Source organism: Bos javanicus, chromosome 14, assembly GCF_032452875.1.
Source record: "Bos javanicus breed banteng chromosome 14, ARS-OSU_banteng_1.0, whole genome shotgun sequence".
In the NCBI taxonomy this organism is placed as follows: Eukaryota; Metazoa; Chordata; class Mammalia; order Artiodactyla; family Bovidae; genus Bos; species Bos javanicus.
In genome coordinates, this window is record NC_083881.1 from 15,260,439 (window position 1) to 15,275,036 (window position 14,598).

Consider the following 14,598-nt stretch of genomic DNA (forward strand, 5'->3'; position numbering starts at 1 on the left):
TCAACCAGGGGAGCCCATTAGAAACTGTGTGTCCATGGTTTTTGTTGGGGGCAGGGGGCGCTCATTAAGACAGCCTCTACCTGGCAGGTACCAGCATTCCAGACTCCCGGAAGGAAAGCAGGTACACATCATAAAGCACATTGTTTTTACAAAGAGTTAAAGCATGGTGGACCATTCTTATCAGTTCTCAGAATAGTGGGAACCCTTCCAAAATCCAAATTCCCAAATGCCAGCCAAGAGCCAACCTTGCAAACAGGCCTTTTTGAAGATGGCGGTCTCAGGCCTGCTGTGTTAAATCCTTTCTGCACACTTGTCCATAGCTGAATGGCAGAGATCAGTGCCCAACACAAAGCAACTTCAAACAGACAGGACACAAGGAGGCTACCTACTTAGGAAATAGTGCCAAAAAGTTCAACCTATCATTAGTGCCAAAGGCACTGACCCATGGACAGTCGATAACAAACCAACCACAGGATACTTACAAAATTTGGAAACCCTATTCTCACTTTGCTTTTTTTCATTCAACAGTATATCACGGTGACATTCTGTGTCAGATTCAATGTTATATTTAGCAGTTCAATTGTACTTCATCTAGCGTAGATGTAATATAATTTATTTTACCATCCATCATTGGTACGCATTTTGCTTATTACTTTTTAAATGCTTAAAATAAGGGAAATGAAAGTATTTTGGAATCCATCTTACTTATTATAGGTATTTTCTACACATTTAGTAAATTGGAAACTCTTTTCTCCCTATGTCTAGCCTGTGACCCAAACAACAAACGCCTTCGTCAAATCAAGGACCAGATTCTAACAGACTTGAGGTACAATCCCAAGATCCTCTTTCAATTGCTGTTGGATACTGCACAATTTGAGTTTATACTCAAAGAGGTAAAAATACTGAATAAGTAACCACCAAAATCTTTTCTTAATGGTTAAATTTTTTTTTTTTTTTAGAAATTAGGATTTTGTAGCCGTGTCTTTGATTCAAGCTAAAGATTCTAGCTGTCTGAGATCATTCTTATATTCAAAGGATGGTATTACACATTTAACAGGCATTTAGTCTCTACTGTTATTTAGGGATACAGTGATGGTGAAAAAATGCCCCAGTTCTGGAGGTTATGGTCTAATGAGGAATGTGGATAGTAAACAGAGAATTACACAAATGAAAATGTAAATAAAAGCTGAGGTGTATGCTCTAAAGGAGAGGAACATAGTTCTCCACCTAAAAGAAAGGATCCTGTCCTAGCTTTCATGACTTCCCTGAGAAGGGCAGCAGGAGCTTTTGAAAGATGCTGAGAAAGGGACCTGCCAGAGTTAGCTAAGACAGAGATGGGGAGCATTATGGAGACCATTGCACAGGGAAGACAGACTCTTCTCAGTCCTCTCAGGTAGGGAAGAGCCTGGCCAGTTCAGGCCTGAAAGATCAGCTGGCTGGAGGGGAGAGAATACAACAGAAAGGTATTAGGAAGCGAGGTTGACAGGTGGACAGGAGCCAGCCTGTGCTGGGTGTTGCAGGATAGTCGTCTTCATCTTAAAAGCCATGAAAACCTATTGCTGCTGCTGCTGCTAAGTCGCTTCAGTCGTGTCCAACTCTGTGCGACCCCATAGACGGCAGCCCACCAGGCTCTGCCGTCCCTGGGATTCTCCAGGCAAGAACACTGGAGTCAGTAGCCATTTCCTTCTTCAATGCATGAAAGTGAAAAGGGAAAGTGAAGTCGTGGAAAGGCCTAAATAAGGTGGTAGTTTGCATTTAAACAAACTTGACCTAAGGACTTTAAGGGATTTGAGTTCACAAAAGGAAATTCTGTGCTGGTTTTACTCCTTAAAAAGGCTCCATGGCATAATTGGGTTTCCTTGGTGGCTCAGATGGTAAAGAATCTGCCTGCAATACAGGAGACCTGGGTTCGATCCCTGGATTATGAAGATCCCCTGGAGGAGTGCATGGCAGTGCACTCAAGTATTCTTACCTGGAGAATCAGAGGGCCCTGATGGGCTACAGTCCATGGGATTGCAAACAGTTAGACATGACTGAGTGACTAAGCATAGCACATGGGCATGATAAGAATGGCAGACACCTGGGGGTGTCCAGGTTGTACAGAAACTTTGGGAGTTTGGATCAGATGGCCTCTGGAACTAGCCGCAGACCTTGAAGCTCATTCAGAACCAACACTCACTTTGCCTTAATTAGTCTGAGAGCCACCATCTGAGAGATGGTGTAGCTTTTTTACCCCCCAGTTTGTATAAAGTAGTGATGCTTAAGAGATGGCATCAGAATGATGTTGATTTTAGGTACCTATTTTTATAATAAACTGGGTTTGACTCAGGCTTTCTTAGTGAACTGCCTAAGCTGGATTTTCTCTTAAAATCAGTAAATCTCGTCTGTCTCTTCAACAGATGTTCAAGCAAATGCTTTCAGAAAAGCAAGCCAAATGGGAGCATCATAAGAAGGAGGGCTCAGAGCGGATGATGGAGCTTGCTGATGTCTTTTCAGGAGTCAAACCCCTAACCAGAGTGGAGAAAAATGGTAATTGCTGGAGAGGAAACATCAGTGTTTTTGAAATGTGTACACAGTTTATTAGAAACCAGCAGAGTAAAAAGTCATTATTGTGTTGTTACTGTGTGCTGGGGTATTGCTGATGAAGATTGGAAGTTTAGTTTTGGCTGCCCTAGCCTTGTGCTCCCTTGGGAAATCTCATATGCTCTCTCAACTTCAGGTTTCTTACATATGAAATAAGAAATTGGGGGCTAAATTGGGGCTTAAAGTCATAATCCTCCACCTACCACCACAGTATCCAAAGCTAGTGCCTTTAGTGTGTCAGTTTATGTGCATTGGGGGAGGTAATAACTTTCATCATCCTCTCAGAAGGATACTTCTCCCAAGAATATTAATACCACTAAATAGATGATACCTAGGAGTCTTGTGTGCCAGTCCTGTTTGCTGCTTCTTCACTGACGCACCTGCCATCTAGTGGCACAGAGGGGACCTGCAGACTGTCTTTGCAGCCCCAGGGACTGTAGCCTGCCAGGCTCCTCGGTCCATGGGATTTTCCAGGAAAGAATACTGGAATGGGTTGCCATTTCCTACTCCAGGGGATCTTCCTGACTCAGGGATTGAACCTGTCTCCTGCATTGGCAGGTGGGTTCTTTACCATTGTGCCACCTGAGAAGCCCAACATAGCCACAGCTTAGGTTTAACTTTGACAATTTTGATCTTGCTTTTTTAGGAAATTATACCTATAGGAATATTGTGGTATCACTTCAAACTTTTGTATAGGTAGGATCCTTTCAAATTGCCCCTGAAAGAACCATTCTGAGTTTTAAGGTGACAAATTAAACTATTTTTTCTGAGGCTTGATATTTGTTTTAACTGTCAAATTTATTTCTGATAAAGTTAATTATACAGTAGAATTGGTTAATAGTATAGATTTTTATTAAAAAATGTAACTCTGCTATTCATAGTCAGTATAAACTTGGGATTACTGTATTTGGCTCTTGTTGATTTATTTGATGCTGAATGGTCGATCCAAAATATATTTCCAAATTATATTATTATTCCTACTGAAGCTTCCCTGGTAACTCAGATAGTAAAGAATCTGCCTGCAGTGCAGACCTGGCTTTGATCCCGGGTCAGGAAGATCCCAAGGAGCAGGAAATGGCAACTGACTCCAGTATTCTTCCCTGAAAAACTTTATGGACAGAGGAGCCTAGCAGGCTACAGTCCATGGGGTCATGAAGATTCAGTAACTGAATTCACACACGCACGGGTTGTTTCAAAGCAGTCTGCAGGTCCCCTCTTGTGCCACTAGATGGCAGGTGTGTCAGTGAAGAAAACCAAACAGGATTGGAACACAAGACTCTTGGATCTCATCTGTGTTAGTGGTTATTAATTTTCTTGGGAGAAGTAGCCTTCTGAGAAGATCATGAAAGTTATTCCCTCCTATTGAAAAAAGTTGACCAGTTTTTGATGATATGATATATATTGGCAACAGGTTTCACAGATCACCATATTGTATCTTAAAACAAAGAACCTCTGGTACCAATCTAACCAGATAAGTTGTCTAAAATCAGGCACATTTATCTCTATTCTAGTCTTTTTTAAATTCAGTTCAGTTCAGTCATGTCCGACTCTGCGACTCCATGAATCGCAGCACGCCAGGCCTCCCTGTCCATCACCAACTCCCGGAGTTCACTCAAACTCATGTCCATTGAGTCAGTGATGCCATCCAGCCATCTCATCCTCTGGCGTCCCCTTCTCCTCCTGTCCCCAATCCCTCCCAGCATCAGAGTCTTTTCCAATGAGTCAACTCTTCGCATGAGGTAGCCAAAGTATTGGAGTTTCAGCTTTAGCATCAGTCCTTCCAAAGAACACCCAGGACTGATCTTTAGGATGGACTGGCTGGATCTCCTTGCAGTCCAAGGGACTCTCAAGAGTCTTCTCCAACACCACAGTTCAAAAGCATCAATTCTTCGGCGCTCAGCTTTCTTCACAGTCCAACTCTCACATCTATACATGACCACTGGAAAAACCATAGCCTTGACTAGATGGACCTTTGTTGGCAAAGTAATGTCTCTGCTTTTGAATATGCTATCTAGGTTGGTCATAACTTTCCTTCCAAGGAGTAAGCGTCTTTTAATTTCATGGCTGCAGGTTCTTACAAATATAAGCATTGTTCCAAAGATCATTCAAAACAATATACTGTATTTTTTCTGGCTGTATAGCATATTTCAGCTTAGAAAGTACTTTCACAAATATTTCTTGTTTGATCCTTACAACCCTGTGAGATAAGCATCTTTATCCTTATTTTGTATATACAGAGACCAAAGCTTTAAAAAGTAATCACCAGCCAAAAGTAACAAAGGTATAAAGCCTAGATCTCAACCATCACCTCAGACTCCAAATTCTTTGTACTTTCTTCTATAGCATAGCTGTCCTTTGGTCCTACAAAAAAAAAAAAAAGTTTAAAATTGCAACTAGTTTTCTTCATGTCAGTTTTTTTTTATTAGACTGTAATTTCTTTACAATGTTGTGTTAGTTTATGCTATACAACAAAGTGAATCGGCTATATGTGTCCCTATATCCCCTCCCTCTGTGACCTCCCTCCCACCCTATGTCAATTCTTTTTTTTTTTTAATACTTTTATTTGCTTATTTCTGACTATGCTGGGTCTTTGTTGCTGCACAGGCTTTTCTCCAGTTTGGCGAGTGGAGGCTACTCTCTAGTAGCTGTGGTGTATGGGCTTAGCTGCTCAGTATGTGGGATCTTCCCGGATCAAGGGTCAAACCCACATCTCTAGAATTGGCAGGTGGATCCTTAACCACTGAGCAACCAGGGAACCCAGATATCAGTTCTTAAAATAACTTAGATTATAAGCTTTTAAGTGCTTTTATTAAAGTAAAATTATCCCATTGATGACACACAAAAAAAACTTTAGCTTTTTTAACTTGGTGAGGTGAGAAGAGCAAAGGCTTTGACTCTGAACAGTTTGCATACCCTGGCTCCTCCATTAAGTGACTAAGTCACAGAGGCTCTTAGTATCTCCAGGTATCAGCATTCTTATCTGAGAAACGGCTTTTAATTCCACTCCATAGATTTTTGTGAAGGTAAGATGAAATGAAGCTTAAACCCTTCCCTGATACACTGAGGGTCTCAGAGCATGTTAACAGTACTCACCATCTCTGCCTTTAGAAATGCCAACTGGTTTGTGAGTGCAGATGGCACCCCCTAATCCATTCAGACTCCCCACAGCTCACTGCTCACACGTCACTCTCTTACACGTTGGTCCCACTTTGCCCTCTGAAGTGTGCCATTGCCCTTTCGCCCCAAAGTTTCTGCTGTATCCGTCTCCTCATCTAGGGACAGTTAATCCCTCTCCCCGCTCTGCCCCTGCAGACCCTCACCCACCGTCCCAGCTCTGTGAAAATCTGCAGTTCCTCCCCGACTCCTCCCCTCCCCGACTGCCATCTTTGCACACATCAGTTTACATGTACCCTTTCTGCCAGGTGTTATAAACTCTTTGTGTACAAAGTTTCATCACTTTTACTAGGTCACATGCCTCAGGCATTTTTGTTGTTACAATTTGGAGAATTCCTGAGAAAAATTGATAGATACATAGTAAAAGCTTTGTAAGAACTGGACTTGCGAAAGATGATTAAAGTCATAGCCACTGCTACAGTTCTGGGATTTCAGTAGTCTTTTCTTGTTTCTATACTAATAGAAAATCTTCAAGCTTGGTTCAGAGAGATTTCAAAACAAATATTATCACTAAATTATGATGATTCTACCGCTGCGGGCAGAAAAACTGTGCAGCTAATACAGGCTTTGGAAGAGGTAAGGAAAGTCTTTAAATGACAGTTCTTGGATCGTGAACCATACTTTTGACCTACACAGCAGTCCTGGAAACATATTTAAGAGACTGTTTCATCAGAAGTAAAAGCAGTGTAAGTGAATATGTTCACTGTTGTATACAGTGCCCTAAAATTGGGAAAATAATTAAATGATAATAATAAAGAGAATGGTAGTGAAATTTATGATATTTCAACTTGCAGAAACATGCATGTAATCTTAAAAAACTAATCATGAAGACAATATAGAGACATTGGGAAAACTATGATAAGGAGGTAAAAGCAAAAGCAAATTCCCATTATATGCACCATTTTTAGGTTTGTAAAAAATGTATGCCTTGGGGGAAAACCTAGAAAAAGATACACAAAAATAAAAATAGTTGTATAATGATCATATGCTTAAAAATAATGTGTTTTCTTTCCTGGAAAAGAAAAGTTTGTTTTTTATCTACTGAAAAATGATTCTCAAAAGAGCATCTTACCTCCACACTCTTAAAACTTGTATGTTTAACCAGGAAAATAAACAAAAGCATCAAAACAATAAGCATACACTCTATTATCTAAAAACAAAAATCATCCATCCTCACCTGGAACCCTGTCCAATTGATATGTATGCATTAATCCTTTTCTTATAAGCTTTTTCTTATTTTTGCAAGGGTTTTAGGATGGCCACTATTATGGCAGCACAGTATAATGCTCCATTGTTAGCATGCCAGTTTCCATAACCATTCCAAAACAATCGCTCCCTTGTGCTGTTTCTTTTTTGGTTGTATTTGGATTTTCTAGTCGATAGTACAACTATAAACAATGTTATAAATCTGGGGTGCTTTTTCTCTTTTGCATTATTTATTTTGGCATGTAGCCCATGCCCATTGAATTATATACTTTAAAATGTCAGAACACTATGGAATCATTATTTGTTAAAGAGTTCATCAGAAGAACTTAAAAATGTACAAGTGCCCACTCCTTGTTGTGGCATGACTTATTTTGTTTTTTAGCAAGCCAGCAAATCCGTGGAATTAGAATTTTCCAATATATGTTTATTGATATTGAAATGGAAAATGGGAGTATTTGCTTATTATGTTATATATGTATGGAATAAGAAATAGTGGAACATTTTCTAATTCTAGAAATATATGCATTGTTTTCTGACTTGGCTTGTACATTTCTGAAATTATATTTTGAAATTAAAATTTTGCCAAGAATGTTAGTTAAGTAGTGTGCTTTATTTGAAGTGTTTTCAAAGAAAAATGAACACCACACAGGCCGTTCAGAATTTTAAAATCCAGTGTGTTTATGTGCTCCAGGTTCAAGAATTTCACCAGCTCGAATCGAATCTGCAAGTGTGTCAGTTTCTTGCTGATACTCGCAAGTTTCTCCACCAAATGATCCGAACCATTAACATCAAAGAGGAGGTCCTGATCACAATGCAGATCATTGGGGACCTTTCTTTTGCTTGGCAGTTAATTGACAGGTAATATGGACAACCTGACATTAGTCCTTGGTGGCAGCCACTGTGAACATCATCTTACACTGATGTCTGTTTGCAGCTTCACGTCTATCATGCAGGAGAGCATAAGGGTGAACCCATCCATGGTCACTAAACTCAGGGCTACATTCCTCAAGGTAAGCAAGTAACAGTAAGATCACATTTGCAGTTTCTGAGCAAGCGTTGACGTTCATTTTTACCTCATTCATTAATTCAGTCCAGGATCTCATCCTTTTAGAAAGTTGGACAATTTTAAGTATTTTTATAGACTGAAAACTTTTAGCAAATTTTTCATGAGAGTGTAGTTGGCAAAAGATGTGAGAAATAAAGTTTAAATTCAAAATAGATGTTGGGATGTCTTACAAAAATTGTTTTTAATGAAGAAATTGATTTTTTATAGGTTTTACCAAGATACTAAAAATGTACATTCTTTATTCCCTAGACATGAATAAAATCCTTTTCCTTATTCACTTAAAAAAATTCTTGTTGAGCTTCTGCTATATTCTAAGATGTCCTCTAAAGATTAGGGAAGGGGACTTCCTTGGTGATTCAGTGATTAAGACTCCAAGCTTCCAATGCTGGGGACATGGGTTCAATCCCTGGTCAAGGAACTAAGATCTCACATGCCACATGGTTCAGCCAAGAAATAAAATTAAAAAATAAGAAGGTTACGTAATAATGGTGAACAAAACAGGCATGGATTGACCCTTCTCTCAAGGTAATTTCATTTAGTGATAAATGAACAAATAATTTACTCAGTGTCTTCTGATGAAACTACCTGTGAAGATGTGTCACAACCCAGATTGCCGGGGCCCACCCCCGGAGCTTCTGATGAAGTAAACCTATGTGGGGTTCAAGAATCAGCATCTCTAACAAGATGTCAGGTGATGCTGACGCTGCTGGTCCAGCGACCACAACTTGAGAGCCACTGCCGTAGCAGATACCTGTCATTTTACATTATATCCTTGTCAGAAACTGAACTGATGAAGTTCAGTCATTGTCGCTGTCTTTTGAGCAAAGCCTAGGAGCTTCGTTGTATGTTACTCCTTCTAGAAAGAGAGATTTCTAGGACTTTTTGAAACAGAGAAACAGTGGTGTCTTATTTTCCTTCTAGCTTGCCTCTGCCCTTGACCTGCCCCTTCTCCGTATTAATCAAGCAAATAGCCCTGACCTTCTCAGCGTGTCTCAATATTATTCTGGTGAATTGGTGTCCTATGTGAGAAAGGTAAGAAATGCATCAAGGTGATACTTATTTTAATGGCAAACTAACTGCTATTTTGGGATGGTATGGGGAGGGAGGAGGGAGGAGGGTTCAGGATGGAGAACACATGTATACCTGTGGCGGATTCATTTTGATATTTGGCAAAACTAATACAATTATGTAAAGTTTAAAAATAAAATAAAATTTAAAAATAAATAAATAAATAAATAAATACAAATGATATGCTTGGGGCCCTGAGAAAAAGTACACCTGTTATTCCTTTCCCTCACTCCTTTTTTTTTTTTTTATTGACGTGTACTTAATTTATGATGTATTAGCTTCAAGTGTGCAGCAAAGTGATTCAGTTATACATATATATAGGTTATTACAAGACCATGCTCTGTAGTAGGTGCTTGTTCATCTGTTGTATACATAGTAGTTGTATATACTTTTCCTTAATTCTTAATTTGATTCCTGAAATTGTCAATACCTGAAAATAAATTTATTCTTACTGGTACTGTGGGTGTGCAGATACGTTTTTACTTTCTTTTTTTTTTTTTGTCAAATATATATATTTTTTAAATTTACTTATTTTAATTAGAGGCTAATTACTTTACAATATTGTATTGGTTTTGCCATGCATCAACATGAATCCGCCACAGGTGCACACGTGTTCCCCATCTTGAACCCCCTCCCACCTCCCTCCCCATACCATCCCTCTGGGTCATCCCAGTGCACCAGCCCCAAGCATCCTGTATCGTGCATCAAACCTGGACTAGCGATTCGTTTCTTATATGATATTATACATGTTTCAATGCCATTCTTCCAAATCATCCCCCCTTCCTCTCCCACAGAGTCCAAAAGACTGTTCTATACATCTGTGTCTCTTTTGCTTATTTTTTAAATGCTGATGGTATTAACCCCCATTTTATAGGTATAGAGATTGAGAAACATAGATCTTGGTAGCTTCTTCAAAGTCACAGTTGGTAACTGTCACTAATTGGAACTTAAAGTTTTCAGGAGAATTGTGGTCCTTGTTTGAATAACTTACGGTGTGACTTAGAGCCACACAGGCCTGGCTTAAATTGTCCTGTGTCACGTACTAGCTGAGGGCTCTACAGCCATGTTACTTAACATCTCTGAATCTTAGCTTTTGAAAAATTTATAATGTGGGAGTGATACATCTTTTACAGCATTTCTAGGAGAATTAGCTTAATCTCTTGTGAGCAGTTCGTGTTTGAAGGAACGTAGCCCTGTGCCTGGGAGCAGTTACTAAAAGAATGTTTGTGAGAGCCTCCCCAGCCCTTTCCTGCAGATGAAGGGCTTTTTTTTTTTTTTTCTTAATAAATGGACACCCTTTTTACTGTTGTCCTAGCATCTGTCAAACTAAGAGAGAGAAAATAGGAGGTTCACTTGTTTTTCCTCTTTTCCCTTTCACTAAAGGTGTTGCAGATTATTCCAGAAAGCATGTTTACTTCCCTTCTAAAGATCATAAAGCTTCAGACCCACGATATCATTGAAGTGCCCACCCGGCTGGACAAAGACAAGCTGAGGGACTATGCTCAGCTCGGCCCACGATATGAGGTGGTGTGTCCCTTTAACATCTGCCTTTTGATGTTTAACCCCCAAAACCATGAAGTAGCACAACTCTGTGTCACCTGCCGTGTCCCCAAGATCCCCGGATCAGTTCTGATTTATTTTTCTACACTCTCAATGGTAACCAGGTTTTGTTATTTTAGTGCAATCTTACCTTCATTCTTCACAATGTCCTGGTATCATTCAAGGCCTCACCTGCCTGAATGTTCTCAGAGGGAGTGGAACTCAGTTGGTCACTTTTCTTTTGAACCATCTTGGTTCATGACTCAGTGGTTCAAAATAATCCATATTCCATGAATAAAGTAATCCATACTCCATAAACCACTTCAAATAGGCAGATATTTAAGGCCATTCCACAATTAAGCAGTCTCAGAAGTAGTTCTTCCCAAATGCCTCTGCTTTTCTTTCTTCCTGAACTTAGAGACCTGAAAAGTAAAATCAAGTAAAATTTGAAAATGTGATAACCAGCATCAATTTCACATCCTTTGACATAACTCCAGAAGTTTCATTAGGCATTGAGATCATCAAGCTCAGAATTTCCACATTGATTCTAACTCAAGAATATAGCCTCGGTCAACCTTTTCAGTGTCTCCCAGCATTGTTTGAAAAGAATGTGGACTGCAGTAAAAGGGAGATTGCCTTTTCAGTGTCTCCATGAGCCTTTTGATTTTGGGAGGTATCATCTATATCACTGAGTCCTGCTTTCATCTAATGTGTGAAATACTGAGGCCCAAAGAAGGGCAAATGATCCATCAAAGGGTAGAGAATAATAGAACATCTGACTCAGTCTCCTGGTAGGTCTGACAGTGGTCAACACCACAGAGCCTCATTTCTGACCAGGACATGTACACGCAGGTGCCTTCAAGCTACATGCTGTTCTCTTGGCTTTGCCTTTCAGAACTATTACCAATTATTTTAGCTTCCCATAGAAGTGATGGGTCTTTTATGAGAAGTGCTTCATTAACCTCTTTTTCTTTGTTGAAGGTTGCCAAGCTTACTCATGCTATTTCCATTTTTACTGAAGGCATCTTAATGATGAAGACAACTTTAGTCGGCATCATCAAGGTAATGGTCTTAATGCTAGTCTCTGTGGCTTCATAATAAGCCTCTCTGTCATTTGGATTTTTGTGGAATTTATCCTGTGGGGGTAGTGTCATCATCGTATGCCCCTCACTATTTCACATGTAGCGTATGATTTTCATTTTAGTCACTTATGAACAAAGAAAGAGAAAGCATTATTATCCCCATTTTTCGTAACACCCAGGAATTCCTAAACACTAAGAAAAAAATTTTTATTGAATTTTTGTAATAACAAAACAATAATTCAATTCCCTTAGGCAAAGAAGCTTGCTTACTTGATCACTTACTGTCTCTTTCCGCCTTGCCTGCAACCTTTCTTTCTCTTGATGTTTTTGTACTGCACCCCAGGTGCAGAGAGCTGAGATCATAATGGTAACCTCTGACCACAGGCCATTGCCATCACCAGTACATGCCAGCTCCTGTCTTATTTTTCTCTTTCCCTTCTCCTGATACCCACCCCCAGACCCTATAGCACCCACTCTGTTCGATTTCTGTCCATAAATATGCAAGTCTCCTTATTTTTAGCAAGTAGTAGTATTTTATGTGTGCACATTTTTTATTTCTCTAAATCATATTCTGCTCCAAAGCCTCATTCTTTTTCTAACATTTCTCACTAGTTATTGCTTTCAGGATTTATTTATGTTGTAGTGAGGTGGTTGGTTACTTCTAACTGCTGCAGAGAATTCCACATTTTACTTAACTGTTCCCCAGGGCACCGATGCTGCTCATTTTCATACCTGTGCTTCCTGTTATCATCAGCAATGTCTAGATTAGCATCTCTGAACATGTCCCCACGTAGGCCTGTGCAAGAATTGCACTGAAGTCTGCCTGCCCAGGAGTGGGTCGGAGTCTTAGGGCACATTTGTACTTAATTTGTCTCAGTACAGCCAGATTGCCTCCTCACATGACTTGTTTCCTGTGTATCTACCCCCATTTTGGCCAACACTAGCCATGATCCGCTTCCTAATTTTTGTTCTCCAAACGGGTCTAAAGTGGTATATTGTTGCTGTTTTATTATAATTTGTAATCCTTAGATGACTATGATACACCCACTCAGTTCGTGGTGCTCTTAAATATTTTTCCATTTATCTGACATCAGTAGAATCTTAACATTTCTAATTTTCTAAAGAATTTTCATTGAATTGCTGGATATAACATTTGTGTTAATGAAATCCAAGAAAATATAGGAAATGAACCTAAATAGAAATAGAACTTTACTATGTTGTTTCTAGAAATGTAGTAAAGAAATACCATTCTAGCCCTGTAGTATTAATAGGCTCTATTAAACTTGCTTTAGGCCTGATGCCAGTTTAAGTCAGTTGATATTCAGAAAGTACACAGACAAGCTATCACTTCTCACTCATCTTTATGTGATGATACATCCTAGGACCAGATTAGTCTTAAATGCAAAGTGACTAGTTGGATGTAATAAAACCTAGTAATTAGCAATAATTATCAAAGGAAAGACTGCCTAAGAAAAATGTAAATCTCTTACCAGAATCTTTCACTTAATAAGCGCAAGTATGTTAGTGTTAGTTGCTCAGTCATGTCAGACTCTTTGCAGCCCTATGGACTGTAGTCTGCCAGGTTCCTCTTACATGGGATTTCCCAGGTAAGAATACTGGAGTGGGTTGCCGTTCCTCAAGGGTCTCCCTCATTACAGGCAGATTCTTTATCATCTGAGTCACCAGGGAAGCACCAGTAAGTGCACAGGGAATGTCATCTTGACATCCTTTAAGCTTACATTGTCTCTGCCAGTTTAACAACTCAGGGCTTTATGTGGGATCCCATGGCCTTCACTAATCTGTAATCTTTGAATGCTATGGATCTATTTCAAACCCTTTCAAAGAGTTTTAATTCATTTCAGTTAATATGAGTTAAAACAAGTGAAATATACACAGATACACATAAAATGTCCATTGTTAGATGTAGCCAAAGTAATAGAAATAGCCTAAGCATTTTATGAGTGAAAGAATGGCTGAATATATCATGGTGCAGTCACACTGTGGATTACTTTCCTGCCATTCAAAAATAACTTACCACCAGGAAATTTCCAAAATGTAAAGTGGAAAGGCAATTGCAGAACAACATGTAGTATATATATGTTCATATTGGATTAACCAAAAATTTCATTCAGAGTTTTCATAACCTCTTAAATAAATAAATCCTAGGACTAGATTGGTCCAGATGAACTTTTTGGCCAACCCAATATTTTGATCCCATTTAGACTTTTTTTTTCTTGGAGGATAATTGCTTTACAATATTGTGTTGGTTTCTGCCATACATCAACATGAATCAGTCACAGGTATACATCTATCCCCTCCCTTCTGAACCCCCTTCCCATCTCCCAACCCCTTAGGTTGTCACAGAGCCATGGGTTGAGCTCCCAGTGTCACACAGCTAATTCCCTCTTGCTGTTTTACGTATAGTAAGGTATATGTTTCCAGACTGTTCTCTCCATTCATCCCACCCCTCCTTCCTGCACTGTGTCCCCAAGTCTGCTCTCCACCCCTGCCTCTCCATTGCTCCCCTGCAGATGCGTAGACTGTACAGCCACCGTGGAGAACACAGTGGAGATTCCGTAAAACGCTAGACATAGAACTACCACGTGACCATTTAGATTTCTTAATGAATATGTTTAAGAACAAATACACATCTAAATTAGTAGAGGAGGGTCTGGGGGACCCATGTGAAAACTGTTAACTGCTGTTAACCACAGGAGGTAGACAGAACTGTAAGGAAGCAGCTGTGTGACAGGGTCTTTCCCTTCCCCGTGAGCACTCCGCAGATTGATTGGTGGAAGTCTGGGGAGAATGGGAAGGGCCCTTTAAGACCATGAGATTCATGAAAACATTGAACTCTTTTTCATGAAATGTGTTTTTATA

At 39.6% G+C, this 14,598-nt stretch overlaps 1 protein-coding gene across 2 annotated transcripts in view; it reads left to right on the forward strand.

The window, feature by feature from the left end:
- WASHC5 (WASH complex subunit 5) overlaps positions 1-14,598 on the forward strand; it is a 53,111-nt gene that overhangs the window by 19,578 nt on the left and 18,935 nt on the right. For both annotated transcript variants that reach the window (XM_061438614.1, XM_061438615.1), the window contains 8 exons: positions 766-893; positions 2,400-2,529; positions 6,221-6,333; positions 7,655-7,821; positions 7,898-7,973; positions 8,951-9,061; positions 10,481-10,621; positions 11,618-11,698. In XM_061438614.1, the coding sequence (XP_061294598.1) occupies positions 766-893; positions 2,400-2,529; positions 6,221-6,333; positions 7,655-7,821; positions 7,898-7,973; positions 8,951-9,061; positions 10,481-10,621; positions 11,618-11,698 (947 nt within the window). The remainder of the gene's footprint in view (positions 1-765; positions 894-2,399; positions 2,530-6,220; positions 6,334-7,654; positions 7,822-7,897; positions 7,974-8,950; positions 9,062-10,480; positions 10,622-11,617; positions 11,699-14,598) is intronic.